Here is a 22,115-nt window from a genome sequence, read left to right on the forward strand (position 1 = left end):
TTGAGTTACTTTATAATGAACATATATTACTTTGGAAATCAAAAAACTACAAAACTATTTGCATATTAAGAAAAAATATTTCTTACGTTTTCACTATGCCGCCTTTGTACTTGTTTCTGCTTAGGAAAAAAAGGTCTCAGAAATGACATTAAATTAGATTCACTGTTCTGCTTATTTTTTTCCCCCAGATCTTAAAGTAAAATGTATTAATTATGAAAAATTGGTAGACAGCAGCAATGACAAAATTAAAATTTTTGAAGGAGTGAAAAATATTTCAAAACTTGGAAAATGTACATAGTATGTGAAGTAATAAAGCAGGTGATGATTGTATTCACTTTCATACTGACCATAGTTATATCTTTTCTCACCCTCCTGCCAAATATTGGAAGGAAACAGATCAAAATGTTAACAGGGATCATTCTGTGATCAGTAGAAAACAGCATTTAAACTCAGACTATTAGCCTTCGTAGATGATTTCTACCAAGACAACTTCAGGCTCTACTGAGATGTGTCTCAGGATCTCTCTAACCTCATTTTTCTTACAGAAAAATAGAGATACTTGTTATTAACTGCTGTTTTCATGGAAGGATATTTTTAATAAGTGATGACTGAATGACATAATTTGTGAAGAACACTCTAAGTATACACAGGAAGTGCTTTTTGCAAAGTTAACCATCTTTATCATCCCAGGTGCAGTTTTCAATGGCAGAACTTGGGAGGGTAGCTTTTACTTCTCAACATCTTACTCAGACGTTCCCTGGAGGGACTGAGAAAATTAGATGTTGAAAAATCCCCCCTGAATTATTTGATACAGAAGCAGCCATGGTAGGTACCTGCTCCTGACTTGTGTGCTGTGCCTGAGCTGTAACCAGTTTCTTTAGTAGGGTCAGCTTCTATTGGTCTTGGTTCCATTCTGGGCTCCCAATGAGACTCAGTGAGACTCCGTCCACAAATATCGAGACTCACTCTTACTCTCTGCACACCCCACTGTTCAGTCAGATCATCTGCTCTCCAGGTGCGGCTGGCTCACTGAGGGCCTGGTCTAATCACTACTGGATTGAAGGCCGCCTCTCTCCAATCCTTCCCTGGTAGCTCAGCTGGTAAAGAATCTGCCTGCAATGCAGGAGACCCTAGTTCGATTCCTGGGTCAGGAAGATAACCCTGGAGAAGGGATAGGCTACCCACTCCGGTATTCTTGGGCTTCCCTGGTGGCTCACCTGGTAAAGAATCTGCCTGCAATGCCGGATACCTGGGTTCGATCCCTGGGTTGGGAAGATCCCCTGGAAAAGGCAAAGGCTACCCACTCCAGTATTCTGGCCTGGAGAAGTCCATCGGATCGCAAAGAGTCGGACATGACTGAGCAGCTTTCACTTTCTCTCCAATCCACACCCCCATTCATGTATCCAGACTTTCCTTCTCCCACGGGAACCACTGTATCTAGTCTTGTCCACCTTTGTTCACTCAGAGTTGACCTCCTTTGCATCTTTTATTTTGGTAGCACAGTGCGGCATGTAGGATCTTAGTCCCCTGACCAGTAATCAAACCCACGTCCCCTGCATTGGAAGCGAGGAGTCTTAACAACTGGACCACCAGGGAAGGCCCTCTTTTGCATCTTATTCTTTTTGAGCTACCTCTGAAGCAGGATCTGTTCAGTTTCATTCATGTGTTCAAGACATAAAACTCTCATATATATATTGCTCTTCCCTTATATTAGCATTTGAAGAGGCAGCAATACTTAAACTCAGAAGAATCTGAGCCACCAAACCTTAAGATAAACATGGCGATCCACAATCATTCAAAGCTACTGGGCTTCTTAAAAGAGGCAGCATCACCCCCAGGATCTACAAATCATTTTCTTTTTTTTTAAACTCCAAATCCAGTGCTGGCTTCCATCACAGGATTCTAGTAAACTCTACAAAGGAGACAGAGTATGTGAGCATGTGAGCCCAGGGGAGAGGCATGGTGCCCACAGGAGGAATACACAGCATTTTACTGCAATGTCAAAATACTGACAATTAATGAAGCATTTTTGTTTATTTTTTTTTCCTTCACTTACCATTAATTAGGAATGAGTGGAAACCACTTGAACTTGGTTTAGGAAAATTAAAAAATGCCGCCTTGATTTTGATGTAAATACCAGTTGAGATTCTCTCTGTTGATCTCTCAGGTGCCCTGAAGTCAAGGGGCTTATTTATCTTGTTCACTACGAAATCTCCTAATGCTCAACACAGTGTCTAGTTCTAGACAAACACAGAGGAAGGCACTGGTCTGGGATGCGGGTGAGAGTGAGGCAGAGGAGGGGAACTGGCAACCTCATAATCCTTGTGTGTGGATATAGGAGAACCTTCAAGCGAATAAATTGGTGGAGAAATGCTGCACTTAATTCTCAGGGCTTTAGTTCATGAATGAAACTGATAATCTCAATCTACAATTCCCAAAGGCACGCCTTTTAAACTCTGCTACAGTAATTGCTCGTGTACATATTAACAGCTCTCAAAAACCTGGACCTCACTGACTAATTGGAACAATCTGTCTTGATATGTAGATGTAATGGTGGTTAATATAAGAGCTCCACTCTGGCAGAACAGACCTTAAAAAGATCATTTTTCCAAGCTGTATGACTAGCCCTGAGCCTAGCAGCATGAGGCAACGGAATGAACATGTTTATTGGGGAGTAACTAATTCATTTGGGTCTTTCACATCCTTAATACAAGAGGTAGTCTGACAGGGGAGGGTAGGATTTGTTTCTTTATATGTCCTTTATAGGAATGAATTATAACTTTTTATTCTCAGGGATTAGAGTTCCTCACCCTGAAGTCACTGAAAGGACAAGATGAAGATTCAAAATGAGGACGTTGGTTTCTTAATATGTACTCTGCTCAACCCTTTATGGCATCATATCCATGGGTGCGAAGATGAAGCAGTGACCAAGACAGACAGACTCCTCTCTCCTCCAGAAGCTTACATGCAGCATACAGGGGTGGGGGAGGTGGTGAGTGAATAAACAAGTAAACAAATCAATAACCAATTTCAAAAAGTGATAGGCATTATGAAGAAAATGAAACTGGGTAAATAGGAAAGAAAGTGGCTGAGTTGGGAGGGGAGTCTCAATGGTAGCTGTAATGGGTAGGATTAGGGAAGGAATGAGCAAGGGAAACGGATAATCAGGGAGTGAATATTCTCCACTGAGAAGCAACCAGTGAAAGCAGAGGAGGCAGGAGGGTAGGAGCCAGATGAAGTGGGAGTCTGTAAGGCGAGGCAGGATTTGGGGATTTGTTCAACATGGGATCAGAAGCCAGTGGAAGATTTTAAAGAAAAAATATAATGCAATTCAAGGATTTAAAACTGTCGATATTGATTAAGGAGTGGATTGTTATGGAGAGGGGTGGATGGGCAAGACAGACCTTAGAAGAAATTACAGCAATGGTCAGAGATGGGGATGGCTGAAACATGGTGGAAATAGTGGCAAAGACAATAAACTGGTGGATTAAGGATCTGCTGCCACATAGAAGGAGCAGATTTGTGCATAATAAGGGGAATGGGGAATATTAAACATACTCTTAGAATGTTCCAGTTCTGCTGCAGCACGCCACATCTACTAATTCAAAGGAAGCCTTTCAGGACGGGGTTTGTTTCATCATTATCATCTTTAATTATTTCTCTATGCTACATTCTTCCTTAGTGTATACCTAATAGTATATACTTAGGAATATACTTACGAAGCATCACTATGAACTAAGCTAGTGGAGGTGGTGGAATTCCAGTAGAGCTATTTCAAATCCTAAAAGATGATGCTGTGCAAGTGCTACACTCAATACGCCAAAAATTTGGAAAACTCAGCAGTTGCCACAGGACTGGAAAAGGTCAGTTTTCATTCCAATACCAAAGAAAGGCAATGCCAAAGAATGCTCAAACTACCGCACAATTGCACTCATCTCAAATGCTAGTAAAGTAATGCTCAAAATTTCCAAGCCAGGCTTCAACAGTACATGAACCATAAACTTCCAGATGTTCAAGCTGGATTTAGAAAAGGCAGAGCCAGAGATCAAATTGCCAACATCTGCTGGATCATCAAAAAAGCAAGAGAGTTCCAGAAAAACATCTACTTCTGCTTTACTGACTATGTTAAAGCCTTTGACTGTGTGGACCACAACAAACTGTGGAAAATTCTGAAAGAAATGGCCATATCAGACCACCTGACCTGCCTCTTGAGAAATCTGTATGCAGGTCATGAATCAACAGTTAGAACTGGACATGGAAAACCAGACTGGTTCCAAATAGGGAAAGGAGTTCGTCAAGGCTGTATATTGTCACCCTGCTTATTTAACTTATATGCAGAGTACATCATGAGAAACGCTGGACTGGATGAAGCACAAGCTGGAATCAAGAATGCTGGGAGAAATATCAATAATCTCAGATATGCAGGTGACACCATCCTTTTGGCAGAAAGTGAAGAGGAACTAAAAAGCCTCTTGATGAAAGTGAAAGAGGATACTGAAAAAGTTGGCTTAAAACTCAACATTCAGAAAACTAAGATGATGGCATCTGGTCCAATCACTTCATGGGAAATAGATGGGATAATGGTGGAAACGGTGAGAAACTTAATTTCGGGGGCTCCAAAATCACTGCAGATGGTGACTGCAGCCATGAAATTAAAGGGAGGAAAGTTATAATCAACTTAGACAGCATATTAAAAAGCAGGGACATTACTTTGCCAACAAAGGTCCATCTAGTCAAAGTTATGGTTTTTCCAGTAGTCATATATGGATGTGAGAGTTGGACTATAAAGAAAGCTGAGTGCCAAAGAATTCATGCTTTTGAACTGTGGTGTTGCAGAAGAGTCCCCTGGACTGCAAGGAGATCAAATTAGTCAATTCGAAAGGAGATCAGTCCTGAATATTCATTGCAAGGACTGATGCTAAAGCTGAAACTCCAATACTTTGGCCACCTGATGTGAAGAGCTGACTCATTTGAAAAGATGCTGATGCTGGTAAAGATTGAAGGCAGGAGGAGAAGGGGACGACAGAGGATGAGATGGTTGGATGGCATCACCGACTCAACGGATCTGAGTTTGGGTAAACTCTGGCAGATGGCGATGGACAGGGAGGCCTGACGTGCTGCAGTCCATGGGATCACAAAGAGTTGGACACGACTGAGCGACTGAACTGAACTGAATACTATATACTCAAAACTCGTATATAACACCTATTATGCAAATACCATTTGAATATTATAAAACATTCAACAAAGATACAAAAGTATATTTAAAAGCTAAATGAAATACAAGAAAATCCTACAGACTAGTGACTCATCCACAGTTTTTCTCTCCTCAAATTGCCTTTTTTTTCCCCCAATCGAGACATACAAACTTTTTCTCCTGAGATAACAGCAATATGGTATCTCCCTTGATTAACACACTCTTCCGTCAAATAACCAGAATTCAGCCTCTTCCCACCGGTGCCATCTACAGCACACACATCCTAGGATACTCTGGAATACTACAGTCATCTTCTGACTTCTGTTCCCTACACTCAAGTGCAGCCACAAAGATCCTTCTCGAATATAAGCCAGATAATGTCGCTCCTCTGGTTACTCACCTAGAGATAAAGCCACGGAGCTTCACACGATCCATATCATCAGGACCTTGACTATTTTGCTGACTTTGTTCCTATCACTCTGCCCCTTGCTTGCTCAAGCAGGAGAGGCAGGCTTCTGTCTCAGGGCCATAGCACCTGCTAAAATAAAGGTTCCTTGAGGCCAGGGCATTTTCTGGTCCATGTAGAGAAGGCTCTGTCCGCTAACTTAACAAGCAAACATTGGTGATAATTCAGAAACGTAAAGGAAGTTATTTAAACATTTGTATAGATAGCAGCTAGAAGTCAGAAGGAGCTGTCCTTGGAACTATGTGACGCTACATGTCCCCGAGTATTTATTCTCCTCCTCATTGGTTTATCAGAAGGCATAAATAAGAGGAGTTCCGTGGTCACCTGAGCTTGGGAAATTCCAAGTCAGATGAAAATTAAGCAGGCTACTCTACTGAAATATTCTTCAAGTATTACCAAATTAGCTTACTCTCAAGCTATTAATATAAGAGGAAAACATATCAAGCAGGATTTCCTACATCTATCTGACCACAGATCACTTTTTATACATTTAGATCCACTAACAAGAAGGAAAAGGGTGACAGAGGATGAGGTGGTTGCATGGCATCACCAACTCAATGCATGTGAGTTTGAGAAAACTCTGGGAGATGGTGAAGGACAGGGAAGCCTAGCGTGCTGCAGTCCATGGGGTCACGGAGAGTCAGACATGACTTAGTGATGAAACAACAACAATCTAGAAAATAGACCAAGGACGTATTTTCCCAAGGGCACTGCCTATGTATAGTTATGATATTTCAGCCCATATTGGCCAGAAAAATAAACATAAATAAGATGATGAAAAACAAGAAAAGAAAAAAGAAAGAGACAGGGAGATAGAGACAGGCAAAATTAAAGTCAGAGGCAGCATGAGCAATGTCAGAAAATCACAGGATGAGTTTTTTTTTTCCTCACCCTGAGCTTTTCTTGATCAGAGAATGGCCAACTCCGAGGCATAAATTAAGAAGATTCCATGAATGTTGAACTTTATTAACCGAAGCAGTAAAGGTTTTAATAGGGAAATTAAAAATACGAAGCTCAGTCTGAATAAAAAAGGCTGGGATTTAAAAGGTATTTTACTATTAACCCAAGTATCTTTCATGTATTAACCTGAGTTTTACAGCCCAGTCTTCTAAGACATCCTCAAACATTCAGGAGATAAAATTTTGCATTTTTAACTAAAATGGGGTTTTGGTGACTTTGCACAGCTGGCCTCAGTACATCATAGGAAATGTACCCAGACTGGTATCTCTGCTGCACAGACAGGGTGCCAGGCCATGCAACTGGAGCAGGAAGCTGTAGGGATCTGCTCCCATCTCATTAAACAGGGATGCAATGAAATTCTATGCCAGAGATTTGACGGGAAGGAGAGAAACAGACTTTCTTTCAATCCTGACTTCTTTCTATTCCTTATAAATGTTTCCGACTGTCCTTTGTGAGTGATGCTGACACTAAAGAACTAGATAAAGGCTTTAGATTTAAGATGACTTGAAAGCTTCCTGCTCAAATTTTGACAGGATCAAAAAAAAAAAAAAAGTGATGGTGGTGTCTGTCTGTGATGGTATGTGTTTCTGAGCCCAATGTCCATAAATCCCGCCTGACCTGAACTTACAATGCATCAGATCTGGCTGCCTGAGGTCCATCCCTGCCCCCAGGGCACAAAGGTCTCCCCAGCAAGCTTTATTGGACTTCCTCAGCCTGGAAATGGATTCTGAGAAGAATAGTGCTCACAGCCCCAGGAATGAAGGTTGTAAAATTAAACAATGGGAAATGACCTGAAAGTCTATAAAGGAACAAAAGAAATCCTATATCACATCCAGGGGAAGGCTTCTCAACAACCAACTCAGATCCCAACACAAAAGTGAACTACAGAGTCTGTTTTATTGTTGGGAGAGCAGAAGTGCAAAAATTACCAGAAATTCAGCACAAAGATTCCTCCTAAAGAATCCCTGCTACTCTTTTGGCTAGTTTATTAACTGTGTGTGCTGTTTTAAGTTGCTTCATTCCTGTCCGACCCTCCGACCCCATGGATTATAGCCCACCAGGCTCCTCTGTCCGTGGGATTCTCCAGGCAACAATAGTGGAGTGGGAAGCTGTTCCCTTCTCCAGAGTATCTTCCTAAGCCAGGGATCAAACCCAGGTCTTCCGCATTGCAAGCAGATTCTTTACCATCTGAGCCCCCAGGAAAGCCCAGCAATACTGGAGTGGGTAGCCAATCCCTTCTCCAGGGGATCTTCCCAACCCAGGGATCACACTGGTATCTCTAGCATTGTGGGAGGATGGATTCCTTACCAGCTGAGCTACCAGGGAAACCCCAGTTTATTATCTAGATTTTGCTATTGAGGTCTGGTGCTCTCAAGTCTTGCACATTGTAGGTACAGTAGCCACATCTTGAGCCTCTGAAATGCAACCAGTCTGACTTGAGAGGATCTCTTAAATGTAAAATACACATCGATTTAAAAAAAAAAAAAAAGAATGTGAAATATCTCAGCTTTTAATCCTCATTACATGTTGAAATCCTCCAAGCCAGGCTTCAACAGTACGTGAACCAAGAACTTCCAGATATATAAACTGGATTTATAAAAGGCAGAGGAACCAGATATCACATTGCCAACAATCACTGGCTCATAGAAAAAGCCAGAGAATTCCAGAGAAGCATCTACTTCTGCTCCATTGACTACACCAAAGCCTTTGACTGTGTGGATCACAACAAACTGTGGAAAATTCTTCAAGAGATGGGAATGCCAGTCCACCGTACCTGCCTCCTGAGAAATCTGTATGCAGGTCAAAAAGCACCAGTTAAAACCAGACATGGAACAAACTAGTTCCAAATTGGGAAAGGAGTACATCAAGGCTGTATATTGTCACTCTGCTTATTTAACTTCTATGCAGAGTATATCATGGGAAATGCCAGGCTGAAGGAAGCATAAGCTGGAATCAAGATTGCTGGGAGAAATATCAATAACCTCAGATATGCAGATGACAACACGCTTATGGTAGAAAGCAAAGAAGAACTTTGAAAGAGGACAGTGAAAAAGCTGGCTTAAAACTCAACAGTCAAAAACGAAGATCACGACATCCGGTCCCATCACTTTATGGCAAAGAGATGGGGAAGCAATGGAAACAGTGACAGACTTTATTTTCTCGGGCTCCAAAATCACTGCAGATGGTGACTACAGCCATGAAATTAAAAGATGCTTGCCCCTTGAAGAAAAAGCTATGACAAACCTAGACTGCATATGAAAAAGCAGAGATATCATTTCGCCGACAAAGCTCTGTATAGTCAAAGCTATGGTTTTTCCAGTAGTCATGTTCTGCTGTGAGAGTTGGACCATAAAGAAGGCTGAGCGCCAAAGAACTGATGCTTTCTAACCGTGGTGTTGGAGAAGACTCTTGCGAGTCCCTTGGCAGGCAAAGAGATCAAACCAGTCAATCCTAAAGAAGATCAACCCTGAATATTCATTTGAAGAACTGATGCTAAAGCTCCAATACTTTGGCCACCTGATGAAAAGAGCTGATTTATTGGAAAAGACCCTGATGCTGGGAAAGACTGAAGGTAGAAGGAAAAGGGGACAACAGAGGATGAGATAGATGGTTGGATGGTATCGCCAACTCAATGGACATGAGTTTGAGCAAGCTCTGGGAGATGGTGAATGAGAAGCCTGCTTTGCTACAGTCCATGGGGTCACAAAGAATCAGACACTACTGAGCAACTGCAAAACAACACGTTGAAATAGTAAAATTTTACTCATTGCAGCCCCATGGACTGTAGCCCACCAGGCTCCCTTGGTCAACGGAATTCTCCAGGCAAGAATACTGGAGCAGGTAGCCCTATCCCTCTCCCAGGGGATCTTCCCGACCCAGGGGTTGAACCTGCATCTCCTGCATTGGCAGGTGGATTCTTCACCACTAGTGTTGCCCGGGAAGCCCCAAATTTTTAAATAACTTGGTGAAAATAATAGATAATTAAAATTGTAACAGTGATAATTATTATATAAATTATAGAAAATAAAATGAATTATTAAAATCAAATTAAAACACTTCTTCTTAACTCTTTTAAAGTGGCTACCCCCAATTTTAAATTACAACGTATGGCTGATATTATACTTTCTATCAGACAGTGTCGCTCTCTACACGATAGAGAATAGACTAAAGTGGTCAAGCCGGATAAAACATGTAGTGCTTGCTACAGATATCTCCAGGCAAGGAGCTGATGGCATTTTCTGTTCACTTCTTCTCTCTCTCTTTTTTTTTTTTTTTTACTGTATGTTTTACTGCTGGTTCAATCATCTTTGGACATTTTAAGTTCTTTGATTTTTTTTCTCCTGTTACACAATAAACAGTGGTTATGATGTCAACAAAACTATTTCTACTGGTGATACTAAAAACAACCTAAAGTGATGAGAAGAAAAACAGTGAAATAACTTATCAAATAAAATGAATGGTCATTATTGGAACCAAGATTCTGGAGTACTAACAGTAAACCTCAGCTAAGTCATTTAGCGTCCCAGAAGGTCAGCTATGCCATGTGTAAGATGGTTATCATGAGAGGACCGCCTTCATAAGGCACATAAGAAAATTAAACATCTGAAACATTCTAGACATAAGTAACGCTTATTAAATGCTGTCTATAGTATCGCTGTTACATAATCATAACTACCAGTGAGACAGGTCGGAACCTGGGACCTTTAGCTGCAGTGCTTGCTGCTGCTGCTGCTAAGTCACTTTAATCGTGTCCGACTCTGTGCGACCCCATAGATGGCAGCCGACCAGGCTCCCCCGTCCCTGGGTTTCTCCAGGCAAGAACACTGGAGTGGGTTGCCATTTCCTTCTCCAGTGCCTGAAAGTAAAAAGTGAAAGTGAAGGCGCTCAGTCGGTATCCGACTCTTAGTGACCATGGACTGCAGCCCACCAGGCTCCTCCGTCCATGGGATTTTCCAGGCAAGAGTACTGGAATGGGGTGCCATCACCTTCTCCCACTGCAGTGCTTACACCTGGACAAATGGCTCCTCAAGCAACAAAATACAAAGAAACTATCAGTTCAGTTCAGTTCAGCCGCTCAGTCGTGTCCAACTCTTTGCGACCCCATGAATCACAGCATACCAGGCCTCCCTGTCCATCACAAACTCCCGGAGTTCACCCAGACTCACGTCCATCGAGTCAGTGATGCCATCCAGCCATCTCATCCTCTGTCGTTCCCTTCTCCTCCTGTCCCCAGTCCCTCCCAGCATCAGAGTCTTTTCCAGTGAGTCAACACTTCGCATGAGGTGGCCAAAGTACTGGACTTCCAGCTTTAGCATCATTCCTTCCAGAGAAATCCCAGGGCTGATCTCCTTCAGAATGGACTGGTTGGATCTCCTTGCAGTCCAAGGGACTCTCAAGAGTCTTCTCCAACACCACAGTTCAAAAGCATCAATTCTTCAGCGCTCAGCCTTCTTCATAGTCCAACTCTCACATCCATACATGACCACAGGAAAAACCATAGCCTTGACTAGACAGACCTTTGTTGGCAAAGTAATGTCTCTGCTTTTGAATATGCTAAGAAACTATAAGGGTCTAAAAATAACCAGGGACTTCCACTGGTTAAGAATCCAGCTGTCAGTGCAGGAGACAGGGATTTGATCCCTGGTCTGGGACAACCCCAAATGCTACAAAGCAAGGAACCCTGTGTGCAGCGACCACTGAGCCCTCAAGGTCTAGAGCCCGAGCTCTGCAATAAGCAAAGTCACAGCAATGAGAAGCCCATGCACCACAGCAGGAGACCCTGCTCACCACAATCAGGGAAAGCCCACAGGCAGCAATGAAGATCCAGTGCAGCCAGAAATAAAAAAAATTTTAAATATAAATTAAAAAAAATAAACAAAAAAACCTGCATGAATGCAGCAGTCCCAGTTGTAACAATTATTAACAGTAAGATACCAAAGGGCCAAAACCAAACTGCCATTGCTGAGACGCAACAGCAAAAGCAAGGTGTGGTCCCTGTGCGCAGCAGCAGCCGGGGGAGGCAGACCACCAAAGCCAACCCTCCAGCCTGACCCACCAATCTGCCCTTACCCTCACCCCTTTTAAGGAACCAGCCCAACCTCCTCGGGTTCCCTCAGCACTATTTCCAGTGAAGCGTTTCTTGAATTCCACCCGTGGTCTTATCACTTTCTACTGAATCACGAGTCCGAGGACCTGAGTCGGTAACAGCAGCCCCACCTCTGACACCATCATGGCCTCCCTAAGTCTTTTTTTGGTTATCCAAGCCACCCTCCCCCACCCCCATCACAAAGTCTTCACATTTCTATATTGAGAATGTTTCCATTTCAACCAAGCTGCTTTTCAGAGAGTATGCTCTGCTTGTCTGAGCTTTTCAGTGCAATGCAAGCAGTTGCCAGACCCCACGTGACAGGGACACAGCATCAAGCAGTCCTGAGTCAAATTCAGATCTCAGGATGACAGTGCGTGGTGAGGACTGTTGGACACCATGGACATCTTCACATAGGGGACCGAGCCTGCTTCCATCTCACAAAACCCACTCTCTGGCTATGTACAGCCACGCCGGAGCTTCTCCATGGAGCATACTTTAGGTACCGTGTGTGCTCAGTCGCTCAGTCGTGTCCGACTCTTTGCGACCCCATGGACTGCAGCCGCCAGGCTCCTCTGTCCTTGGAGATAAGCATGAAGTCCTGGGGCCTCCTCAAATGTTCTTCTTAGCACAGGTGTGCATGTCTGCACACTCAGTCATGTCTGACTCTTCTGCGACACCACGGACTAGCCTGCCAGGCGCTTCTGTCCGTGGATTTCCCAGACAAGAATACTGCCATTTCTTTCTCCAGGAGATCTTCCCAACCAAGGGATCGAACCTGTTATCTCCTGCACTGGCAGGCAGATTCTTTACTGCAGCGCCACCAGGGAAAGAAATCCAATTAACATGGGACATACGCATTAAAAAAAAGAAAATCAGCCAGATGAAAATTAAATATTTCATGGACTCCTTATTTCAATAAAGTCATTACTAAAAGTCCAACCAATTCCCTTGCCACGTGGTAGAAGCCACTCAAGAAAAACAGGACTGGACACATCACCGAAGAGCCAACAGTAGACAACCAGGTAACAATTTCTGTAACACTTTCTATGTTCCAGGATGGGGAAGACAAGGAAACCAGGCCCTGTCCTGAGCTCCACCGACTGAGGAAGCTCTGCATACAAAGCACCTTTTCCAAGAACCCGTAACAACTGCAGGAATTTACGTTAAGAACAAGGCAAGGCCAAAGAAAAAGGGTGGTACTGCAAAAATTATTTTTAGTAGAAAATGTCTCAATCTCCCTTTAATGCTAGTTTTCTGTAATGACGAAGCAAGATAGCATCGAGTTTATAAAGACACTAAACAACTGTTCTGGGAACAAGCCTTGCTGGTTTTATAGTTTTCAACATGACAGAAATTCAAATCATCCTGTCTGTCCTCTGAAAACATTTATTTGTATTAGTTTTGCCAAATATCAAACTAATACAATTATGTCAAGTTTAAAAATAAAATAAAATTTAAAAAAAATAAAATAAAAGTAAAAAACAAAAACAAACAAACAAAAAAACATTTATTTGAAGAGGACTCAACTTCTTACAAGGAATATGGACTGAGGGAGCAGAGGAGAAAGTTATGAACCTCATTTCCGCAAGAGTGATATGCCTAACTTACACTGACAAAGGAGGGAGACAGCAGTTATATAAGTTCAGAAAAATACCAATTTAAACAAAGGTAAACACATTTCCACTTCCCTGGTGGCTCAGGCAGTAAAGTGTCTGCCTGCAATGTGGGAGACCCGTGTTCGATCCCTGGGTCAGGAAGATCCCCTGGAGAAGGAAATGGCAGTCGACACCAGTACTCTTGCCTAGAAAACTCCATGGACAGAGGAGCCTGGTAGGCTACAGTCCATGGGTCGAAAAGAGTTGGACACGACTGAACGACTTCACTTTCACTTTTCAAACACATTTCCTCAATGGAGGACTTCTAATAGCCTTTGGAATGCCATTGCATACAGTAAGGCTTCAAGAAGGCATTTCATATGTCAACCTTTATTTCCAGCAGAAAAAAAAAGAAATTCATACAAGAGTAATGGGCAAATTGCCTTCAGCCCACTTAATCTCTTCTCACACTTGTAGCTAGGACTCGACGTGGCAGTTCAAGCCCCAGCCGGACTGGTCCACATCTGAGTTATGCAGTAGCTGCCTTGCTTGTATGAGTGGAGAGACGGGGACAGAGTGTGATGCCTCTGTGTGTGTCACAAGAGCATAAGTGCACTCTTATCACACCCATCTTACAGATGGCACGGCTGAGCTTCTGGGATGCTAAGTGCCCCGGCTGAAGTGTAGTGTTAGAACTTGAGAATCTGGGTTCCAATGTCTCCAAAATCTTAACTAGGATTCATTTTTACTTGTACATGATGTCACTGTTTTTCTTGTAATCACTTTAGGTTGTTTTTAGCATCTTACCTGGGAGAAGGAAGGCAGATGTGAGCTACTGGACATAACCTAGGGGTTTAAGGCAAGTCAACTAACTATCCAACCAGAACAGGACAGAAGCACTGGAAAAACAAGATTCATTTCACAAAATGAAAGGAAAATCATCAGGCTGACTCTAAGCACAAAGGTAGGTGTTGAGCGGACAAGAATGAATACAGAGTAGGTCCAGGTAACATCCACAGACGTGGATACGGAGAATGCAGCCTCAAACAGAACGTTAAAATGGGACTGAATCACACATTGAGGTCAGGCTGACACTAGCACCTTCTTGCCCCCTGGACAAAACCTAACTTTGACTAAGAATGTTGTATGGAATCACGGCCGAGCAGAGCAGGGAGCAGGATGAGAGGGGTACCCAGATGTACACAGCCCATCAGGGAGACAAAGAATTTAGTGTGTGCTTGTGTCATGGGTGGAAATAACCTACACTCTTGAGAACATAAACCAGGGCCACACTGTGGACCAATTTTTTTAAATGTCTGATAAATCCTTTATCAGTGACTACGAAACCTCAAAGCTTCTGAGATCAAAGTTGTTGTTATTATTGATATTTATAACTTTGGTGCAAAACTAATTCAGTAGTAAAATCAGAGGTGGAGAGACATGAAGCTATTTAGAATATTGATATTTCCTACTTGTGTGAATATTCATCTGCATGCTGCAGAAATATAAATGCCTTCAAGGGGTACAGTCCCAGACCCCACTGTGTGTCTTCTGTAAATATATATGGCATATGCACCATCATGCCTTTCTAAAAAAGAAACTGAATTCTAAAACATCTGGCCTCAAGGGTTTCGGCTAAGGCCCTGCAGACCCACACCATATGGTAGTGTGTGCATGGTATGTATTAGGAAAAATGTCTTTGCTTCTACTCACTTGCTAAGATGCTCTAAACTGAACTGAAGTGAACCAGCTGTGAGTTTCACTGGAAAGGGCACACACAATCAATTTGGATCATTTAAGCTTATTGAAGACTTCAACTCATAAAGCACCGATAAGTCTGAATCAACAACTCCCACAATCTCTTATTGTAATAAACAAGATTTTAATTACCTCAGAAAATAAGCATGCAATGAACCTCCACCTTAATGGAGCTCTCAGAGGGTTTCATCTGGAGGTTTCTCTTTGCATTAACTCCAACTTCAGTTATTAGCAAAAACACGGCATGATTCAATTCCTATTAGTGCTACATGAACCTTTATTTAAAACAGGGAATGAGTATGGAGTAGTGAGGATATTCAGGACACAGCCATCACAGATAACTCATTGGACAGATAAAACAAAGTGGAGTAGCATAGAAAAACTCAAACAGAACCCCTATTCTAATCATAGGAATATTTTAAACCTTCTGACTTTAAAGATGCTTAATCACATCTGCAAAGTCCCGTTTGCTGGACAAAGTAACAAATAAGTTCACAGGTTTCAGAAATTAGTGAGTGAACACTGTTTGGGGGAGGGTATCATCCTATCAAAACCCCAACTGATCTCTCTTAATTGCTTAAAGGTACCTGTAAGTAATTAAGTATCACCTGTCTCAGGGCCTTTGCACACCTCTGTTCTTTGGGCAGGCTCCAGTTAATCTCTTCCCTCTTAATAAATACCTGTCTCCACCGATGTCTTCCATCTCATGACAAAATGCCCTTCTCCTTCAGAGATGGTTTCACAACCAATATTACAAACCCGTATATGTGAGTGTTTGGTCAATATCTCTGTCGTGACTTGAGTATAATTATCTCAATGAAAAGGCTCTCTGCCTCATCATTGTAACCCAGCATCCACATGACAGAAGGCACTCCAGACAAATCTGCTTCTAGACAAGAGATAAAACTGAATACTAGGAGGTAAGTGCATCTGAGGACCCAAAGTGGGTCTAGTCTCCTAGCCTCGTCATCTGATTTCGACTTTCTTTTCTAATTTTAACAGAGCTGTAAAGAATGCCACTATTGAAAGGCTTTTGTTTTGTTTTAACAAGGACATTTATTTCTTCTGTTAGGCTGGATGTTTTTAACTGTAGGAACAACAAGGCTGAGTCCAGGATTTCAGCCAGGAAAACACGGAGAGGTTTAATTTCTGAATGTGTACAAGGTTGTTGCAGATGACCTCAAAGAATTCCTGGGAAGCAGCAAAACATCCAAGGTTGGGTTTGTAGCAGTTTACCCTCAGGGAGCAGATCCAGAATCTCATGGGGCATAAACTTAAAATCCAACCTGCAGCGCTGGGTCCGAGGCAACTGAAGAAACAGGAAACACTCAAGGTCATGACTTTATCCCAAATGGAATCTAAAGGAACCCGGACTGGCAAGACTCTGACCCAGGAGGCAAGAGAGGCAATTTCTTCTCTAAAAACCGCAGGAGGATGGAACAACTCTGCCATGAGGCTTCTTTAGTGAAATCTACTTAAAATGATGCCACACAAGTAAAGGAAGGCTGGATTCCACTACACACACAGCTTTCTCTTCCCGAGAGTCTCCCAATAGTGACAGTGGGCTGTCCTATGAATTGGGATGTGCAGCATCATCCCTGGCCTCTGCCCATTAGATGCTGGTAGCACACCACTGCCCACAACGGCGACAACCACAAGTGTCCCCGGAAAACGCCTAATGTCCTCTGAAGCGGAGGATGGTATCTCCAGTGGAGTATCAATGCTGTATCTGACCAATCCCAGCCCAATCGTCCACAATGGCTCTTCCTTCTCTGGCTCTCTATAAAAGACCAATAATACCCCCAATGCTGATAAATTACCATGTGGTACATTATGATTTTCTCCCTTTCATTTTAACATCTTGAAAAGCAGTGTAGTTATGTGGGAAGATATAAACCAAGTCTGAGATGTTCAAACAGTATAAAAATCTCAGGAAGAGCTGGTGTTAATCAAGAGCTCAAAGCAATTTAATTCTTGTGCAAAAATGAGCAACATTTCTGTGCATATTTTACAACTAAATTTGATCCCGTTACCTTTGATCTCTGAAATTCAAGTTCCTCCAACTACAACCACTAAGTAATTTAACATATTTATCACATTAAAAAGAAAAACAAGTTAGAAACCAGATGGGTTTCAATGAAGCAACCAATTAATATAGGCAGCTTACCATCTGACATTACTGAGAAGAAATAAATTCAAAGAGCTTGGTCCAAAAGTAAGTCTGGGCACTGTAGCTGCCATTTCTAATTAGTTTCTAAATTTCATGGACCTTTTTGAGTTAAAAAAAATTCATTTAAAGAAATAAATTTTCAAAAGAATATGTATCTATTCATCTTTCCAGAATCAAACAGGAGGAAGAGACAGGCACTAGGAAATGTGATTTCAGCATGAGGCAGGCAGTCTCCAGTTTTTTCTTTCAGAGTTTGTCTTTTCCAAGCCAGCTGCCAAATTAAGTTTCCCAAACTTTCAAGTACATGTCTTTTGTCCAGATCAACATTAACTAGACAAATGGCAGCCTGATTCAAAGATAAAGAAGCTTTAGCACAAACCTGGCTGGACAGAAACTTTCCCTTCAGCTGCACTGCCAATGCGAACTGGCCAACAGGAACAAAAGAAAAACCCCAAACTTCAAAACCTGATGCAACTTGGCTTCTAGGAATCAAGTTTTCTAAGTACAAATCAAGCTAAGATTTCTAAGAAATGATTCATTCAACATAAAAGGAGAAAAAGAACCCATTAAGTAGAAACCCTACTCATAAGGCATAACATTAATGTGACTAGGACAGGAAGTCCCATGATAGAGGAATGCTAACGCAGAAAGAATTTTTAATACTGTGAATTCATCAGCTCTAACAACAACAACAAAAAATAGGCAGCACTTTCTCAGAATGGTGATCTCTGGTTTCTCCAGCAATCATGGATAAGAGACAAATCAGTATGTGAATATAAACATGTATAAGCAAAGAAATACTATTCATTTCCACCTCTTGTAGAGATTTTTCACCTAAGCTTCAAAGTTACCTAAAAGGCCCATGAATGGGTTTGAGGAGTGAGGGTGAGTGACAAAACCCTACAGATAACGAGCAAATATGTGTGTGTACACATTTATATTTTTTCTCTATGGAGAAGGACTAAAAGTATTCATCAGATGACCCAAGTAGGTCATGAATTACTGAAGTCATAAAACACTAAGAGAGTTGTCATTCCATGTTTTGAGTTCAGTCACAGGCTTGGGTACAAGCCTACCTACTTCTTTCACAAATTTGTAAAGCTTACCATGTGGGCATCCAAATAATCAACAAATACGCTTGTCCCAAGGAAAGAATATTTACATCCTGACTGTGATTAAAGATATAAAAAAATGAGGCTAGCAATGGAGCAGATGCGTTGTCCCCACCAAGATTAAAACAAGAGCTTGGAGAACTGCTCCTTCCCTCTCTCACCCAAAGGATACACATGACCTACCGCACCCACCCTTTCGTCTGCATGGATCTCTGAGAAAACAGACATAGAGGCAAAATGACACCATTAATCCCAAAAAGGTAACAGTGAGTCATATGACCAGTGGCCACAGCATCTTCTTCAGCAGCACGCAAACCTTTCAAGCATCTTCCCTGTTGAGGGATGGTTCTGAGACTCCCATTCACAAATCAACTACCCCTTCACTTTTGTAAAAGGTCAAAACGAAGACAGAATTTCACTTTTAGAAAGCAGGGTTTCAGAAATGGACAGAGAGAAGAAATGGGGTCAAATAAAACCAAGGGTTTGAAATCATCCACCAAGGGTTTAAGTCGACTCAGACCACAATGTTTGTGACTTCTGTATGCTGTGCCCATTAAACAAAGATGAGAAACTGGAGAACAGCTATCCTCTGTCATGCTGTATACGTAGGATTTCCAGACACAAAGGAAAGAATGGTACAAGTTTTACACGCAAAATGTCTGGGGGTAAAGACAAAGCACTCCATTACCGCCAAGGCCCAAGACCCAGCTGTCCCTGAAGCCTAAGGTTGCACTCACCTCCACGGGAAACCGCCTGCCGTTGACACTGTGTTCAGAGCCGGCAGACCCATTGCTGTGGCCCCAGTGAAACTCCACCTTCTCAGCTTTGAATCTGCCAGGCAGGCCAGCGCCGCTGACAAAATAGTCGTCTTTCAGCAGGATGGCAACTGTGAAAAATAGGGTGCGGGGGTGAACAATGAGTTTCCAGGCCAAACTGAAAACATATCTTCTGCTACGTTAAAAAAGCTCATGGTTATACGATGTGAATTATTTCCTCATGTACCTGTTAAAACGCAAACCCAAAACATCAGTTTGCACACATTAGCACATTCTAGGTGAAGAATGCTCTCAAGAATCAGTTGACTCTAACTTCTGAAAATTCCCAGGGAATGGTCTCAGAATTTATCCATTTCATAGTTGGAAAAGAAAAAACAAACACAAACCACAGACAATAACAGAATAAGTTGCTTTGAATCAGGTCTCCTAAACCTGCTTGATGATCAAAATTATTTCTCTTTCTTAAAACACTGATTCCTAGGGCTTCCCTAGTGGCGCAGCTGGTAAGGAATCTGCCTGCAGTGCAGGAGACCTGGGTTCGATCCCTGGGTTGGAAAGATCCCCTAGAGAAGGAAATGGCAAAGCACTGCAGTATTCCTGCCAGGAGAATCCCACGGACAGAGGAGCCTGGCAGGCTACAGACCATGGGATCGCAGAGTCAGACACAGCTGAGTGACTCACATTTCCACTTCTTTCGCCTGGTGCCACCCCAAGATTCACTCTGGAATGAGATGGAAATACACATAGGCTGGATGCAAAAGACATGTTTCTTCAATCAGAAAACTTAGGCAACGTATCAAGTAATAATACTTGCAGGGTCTACAAATACTAAGGTGGGCTTTTCAGTGGTAAAAAATCTGTCTGCCGATGCAGGAGATCCAGGTTCAATCCCTGGGTCAGGAAGATCCCCTGGATGAGGAAACGGCAACCCACTCCAGCATCCTTGCCTGGGAAGTCCCATGGACAGAGAAGCCTGGCAGCCTACAGTCTATTGCGTTATAAAGAGTTGGATATGAGTTAGTGACTACAATAAACCAATATTAAGGCAACAATAAAGGGAAGACAGCCAGGGTTGGGGAATGTGTTCATATTTGATATGGTGTACAGGAAAGTGTAGTCAAAATTCTCATTAAGTCACTCAAATAACTGCATTTTAGTAGATTTACTTTACTATTTCTTTTAATTCTAAGAAACTTTTGCTTAGCCCATCTGAAAAAAGGTCAATCAATTCAAATCCTAAATTTCAAAACCACATCTCTCTTCCTTAAAACCTGGAAAAGAAAAATCAAGAACAAAAAACATGGACTTATACTAGCAGAAAAATTATTTTTCCAAAAGGAATGTAATACCCAAGTGGATAAAAAGATTTTATTTTGTAAGTCATATATTTCCCCCTCCTTGTTGTTTGAACTGAATTCATTCATTCAAATACTTATTGGCTGCTAAATACACATTAAGTTCCAACCAATATATTAAATGGTTTGTGATCAAAAGTTAAGCTTTTTTAAGGCAGGGAAAACCTTTCATATCCTCATCATCTGCTCTTCCTAAAGAGATCCCAGTTCAAGTCTTAGAGAGAAATCCTGCATGAAAATTAGGTCTCTATAAAAGATAGAAACTAAACTAATGACCCATTTCTAAAACAAGTATAATTAGTTTCAGCACTTCTCTATATTAAGGGAGCACTAAAAGGAAGTGAAGGAAACCTGTTTGTGTAAATTCCTTTTTACTGCATTCAAAAGGCAGTTTTCCTCCAACTTCTGAAAAATATTCAATTAGTAGAATGGAGATTAAAGGATAAGATGAAATAAAAGTGTTTCTTAGGCTGATTGAATACGCTACAGCTTTGTTCCACCTTTATTTCTGCTAACATGGTTTAGAAGAAGGGTTGGCGAACTTCTTCTGTAAAAGGTTAAGATAAGACATACTGAAGGATTGGTGGGTCCTATGGCTCCTTTTCAACTACTTAACAGTGTTCATAACACAGAAGCAGTGAAACACAGTAAGTAAATGCTCAGGTAAGGCTTTGTTCCAATAAAAACTTATCCATACTACAATTTGGATATAATTTTCACAGGTTATGGAATATTCTTCTCCTTTTTTCTTTTTTTTAATTTTCCCAACCACTAAAAAAACGTAAGAACAAGCAGGAGGGGATTGTCATTTGGTGATCTCTGTTGCTGCTGCTGCTAAGTCGCTTCAGTCATATCCAACTCTATGCAACCCCAGAGATGGCAGCCCACCAGGCTCCCCTGTCCCTGGGATTCTCCAGGCAAGAACACTGGAGTGGGTGATCTCTAGGATATAATATTTTTAGAAGACAAACTATTATTTTGAACCTGCGTGCCAAAGCCAAAATATCTATGAATTAGCTCAGTAGTGTCCTAAACACTGTTGATGACTCTCAGCCGGTTACAGATTCTATACTTACCATTTTGCATCCAAAGGACGGAGGCAAAGCATTTGGAGTGCATCTGTTACAATACATCCAGGGACTCAGCAGCATCTTATAAATATTTGATTTTACCTAAATCATTTATGTCTCTGTCAGGGGTCATTTTACTTGTTTTACATGAATAATTAAAAGCATAATTAGGCAACCGTACAACCTGAAACACTAATCTCATTTTTCATTTTACAGTGTCTCTCAGTAGAGAACACAGCATGCTACAAGCATGTACTGCCCCCACCTTCCGAAAGCAGCTTACGGCTTACATTTTTGTTTACACGGAACACTGGGAAGAGAGAACTTGCCCAGCTACCATGCAACAAGTTTCTGCCGACCACAGATAACACAGCTCTGCTTCACAACAAAATGTACCAGAGGTAGTTGCTGCAGAGCACAGAATGTGGTAAGAGCCTCGAGCTCAGAGGACAGACAGACCTGGGTGAGGATCTTGTTCTGCCACTTAAAAGCTGGGTGACCTTGGGCAAGTTATCTGACTTCTCTGTGTCTCGGTTTCCATCATTACTCAAATGGCATTAACAGTGC

General features: G+C 41.9%; 1 protein-coding gene across 7 annotated transcripts in view; it reads right to left on the reverse strand.

Annotated features, from left to right (window-relative positions):
- The window catches only part of PTPRG (protein tyrosine phosphatase receptor type G), a 786,384-nt gene that overhangs the window by 310,394 nt on the left and 453,875 nt on the right, over window positions 1-22,115 (reverse strand). For all 7 annotated transcript variants that reach the window (XM_006062977.4, XM_006062979.4, XM_025272603.3 and 4 more), the window contains one exon: window positions 19,085-19,233. In XM_006062977.4, coding sequence (XP_006063039.1) covers window positions 19,085-19,233 — 149 coding nt within the window. The remainder of the gene's footprint in view (window positions 1-19,084; window positions 19,234-22,115) is intronic.

This window comes from Bubalus bubalis, chromosome 21, assembly GCF_019923935.1.
Source record: "Bubalus bubalis isolate 160015118507 breed Murrah chromosome 21, NDDB_SH_1, whole genome shotgun sequence".
NCBI lineage: Eukaryota > Metazoa > Chordata > Mammalia > Artiodactyla > Bovidae > Bubalus > Bubalus bubalis.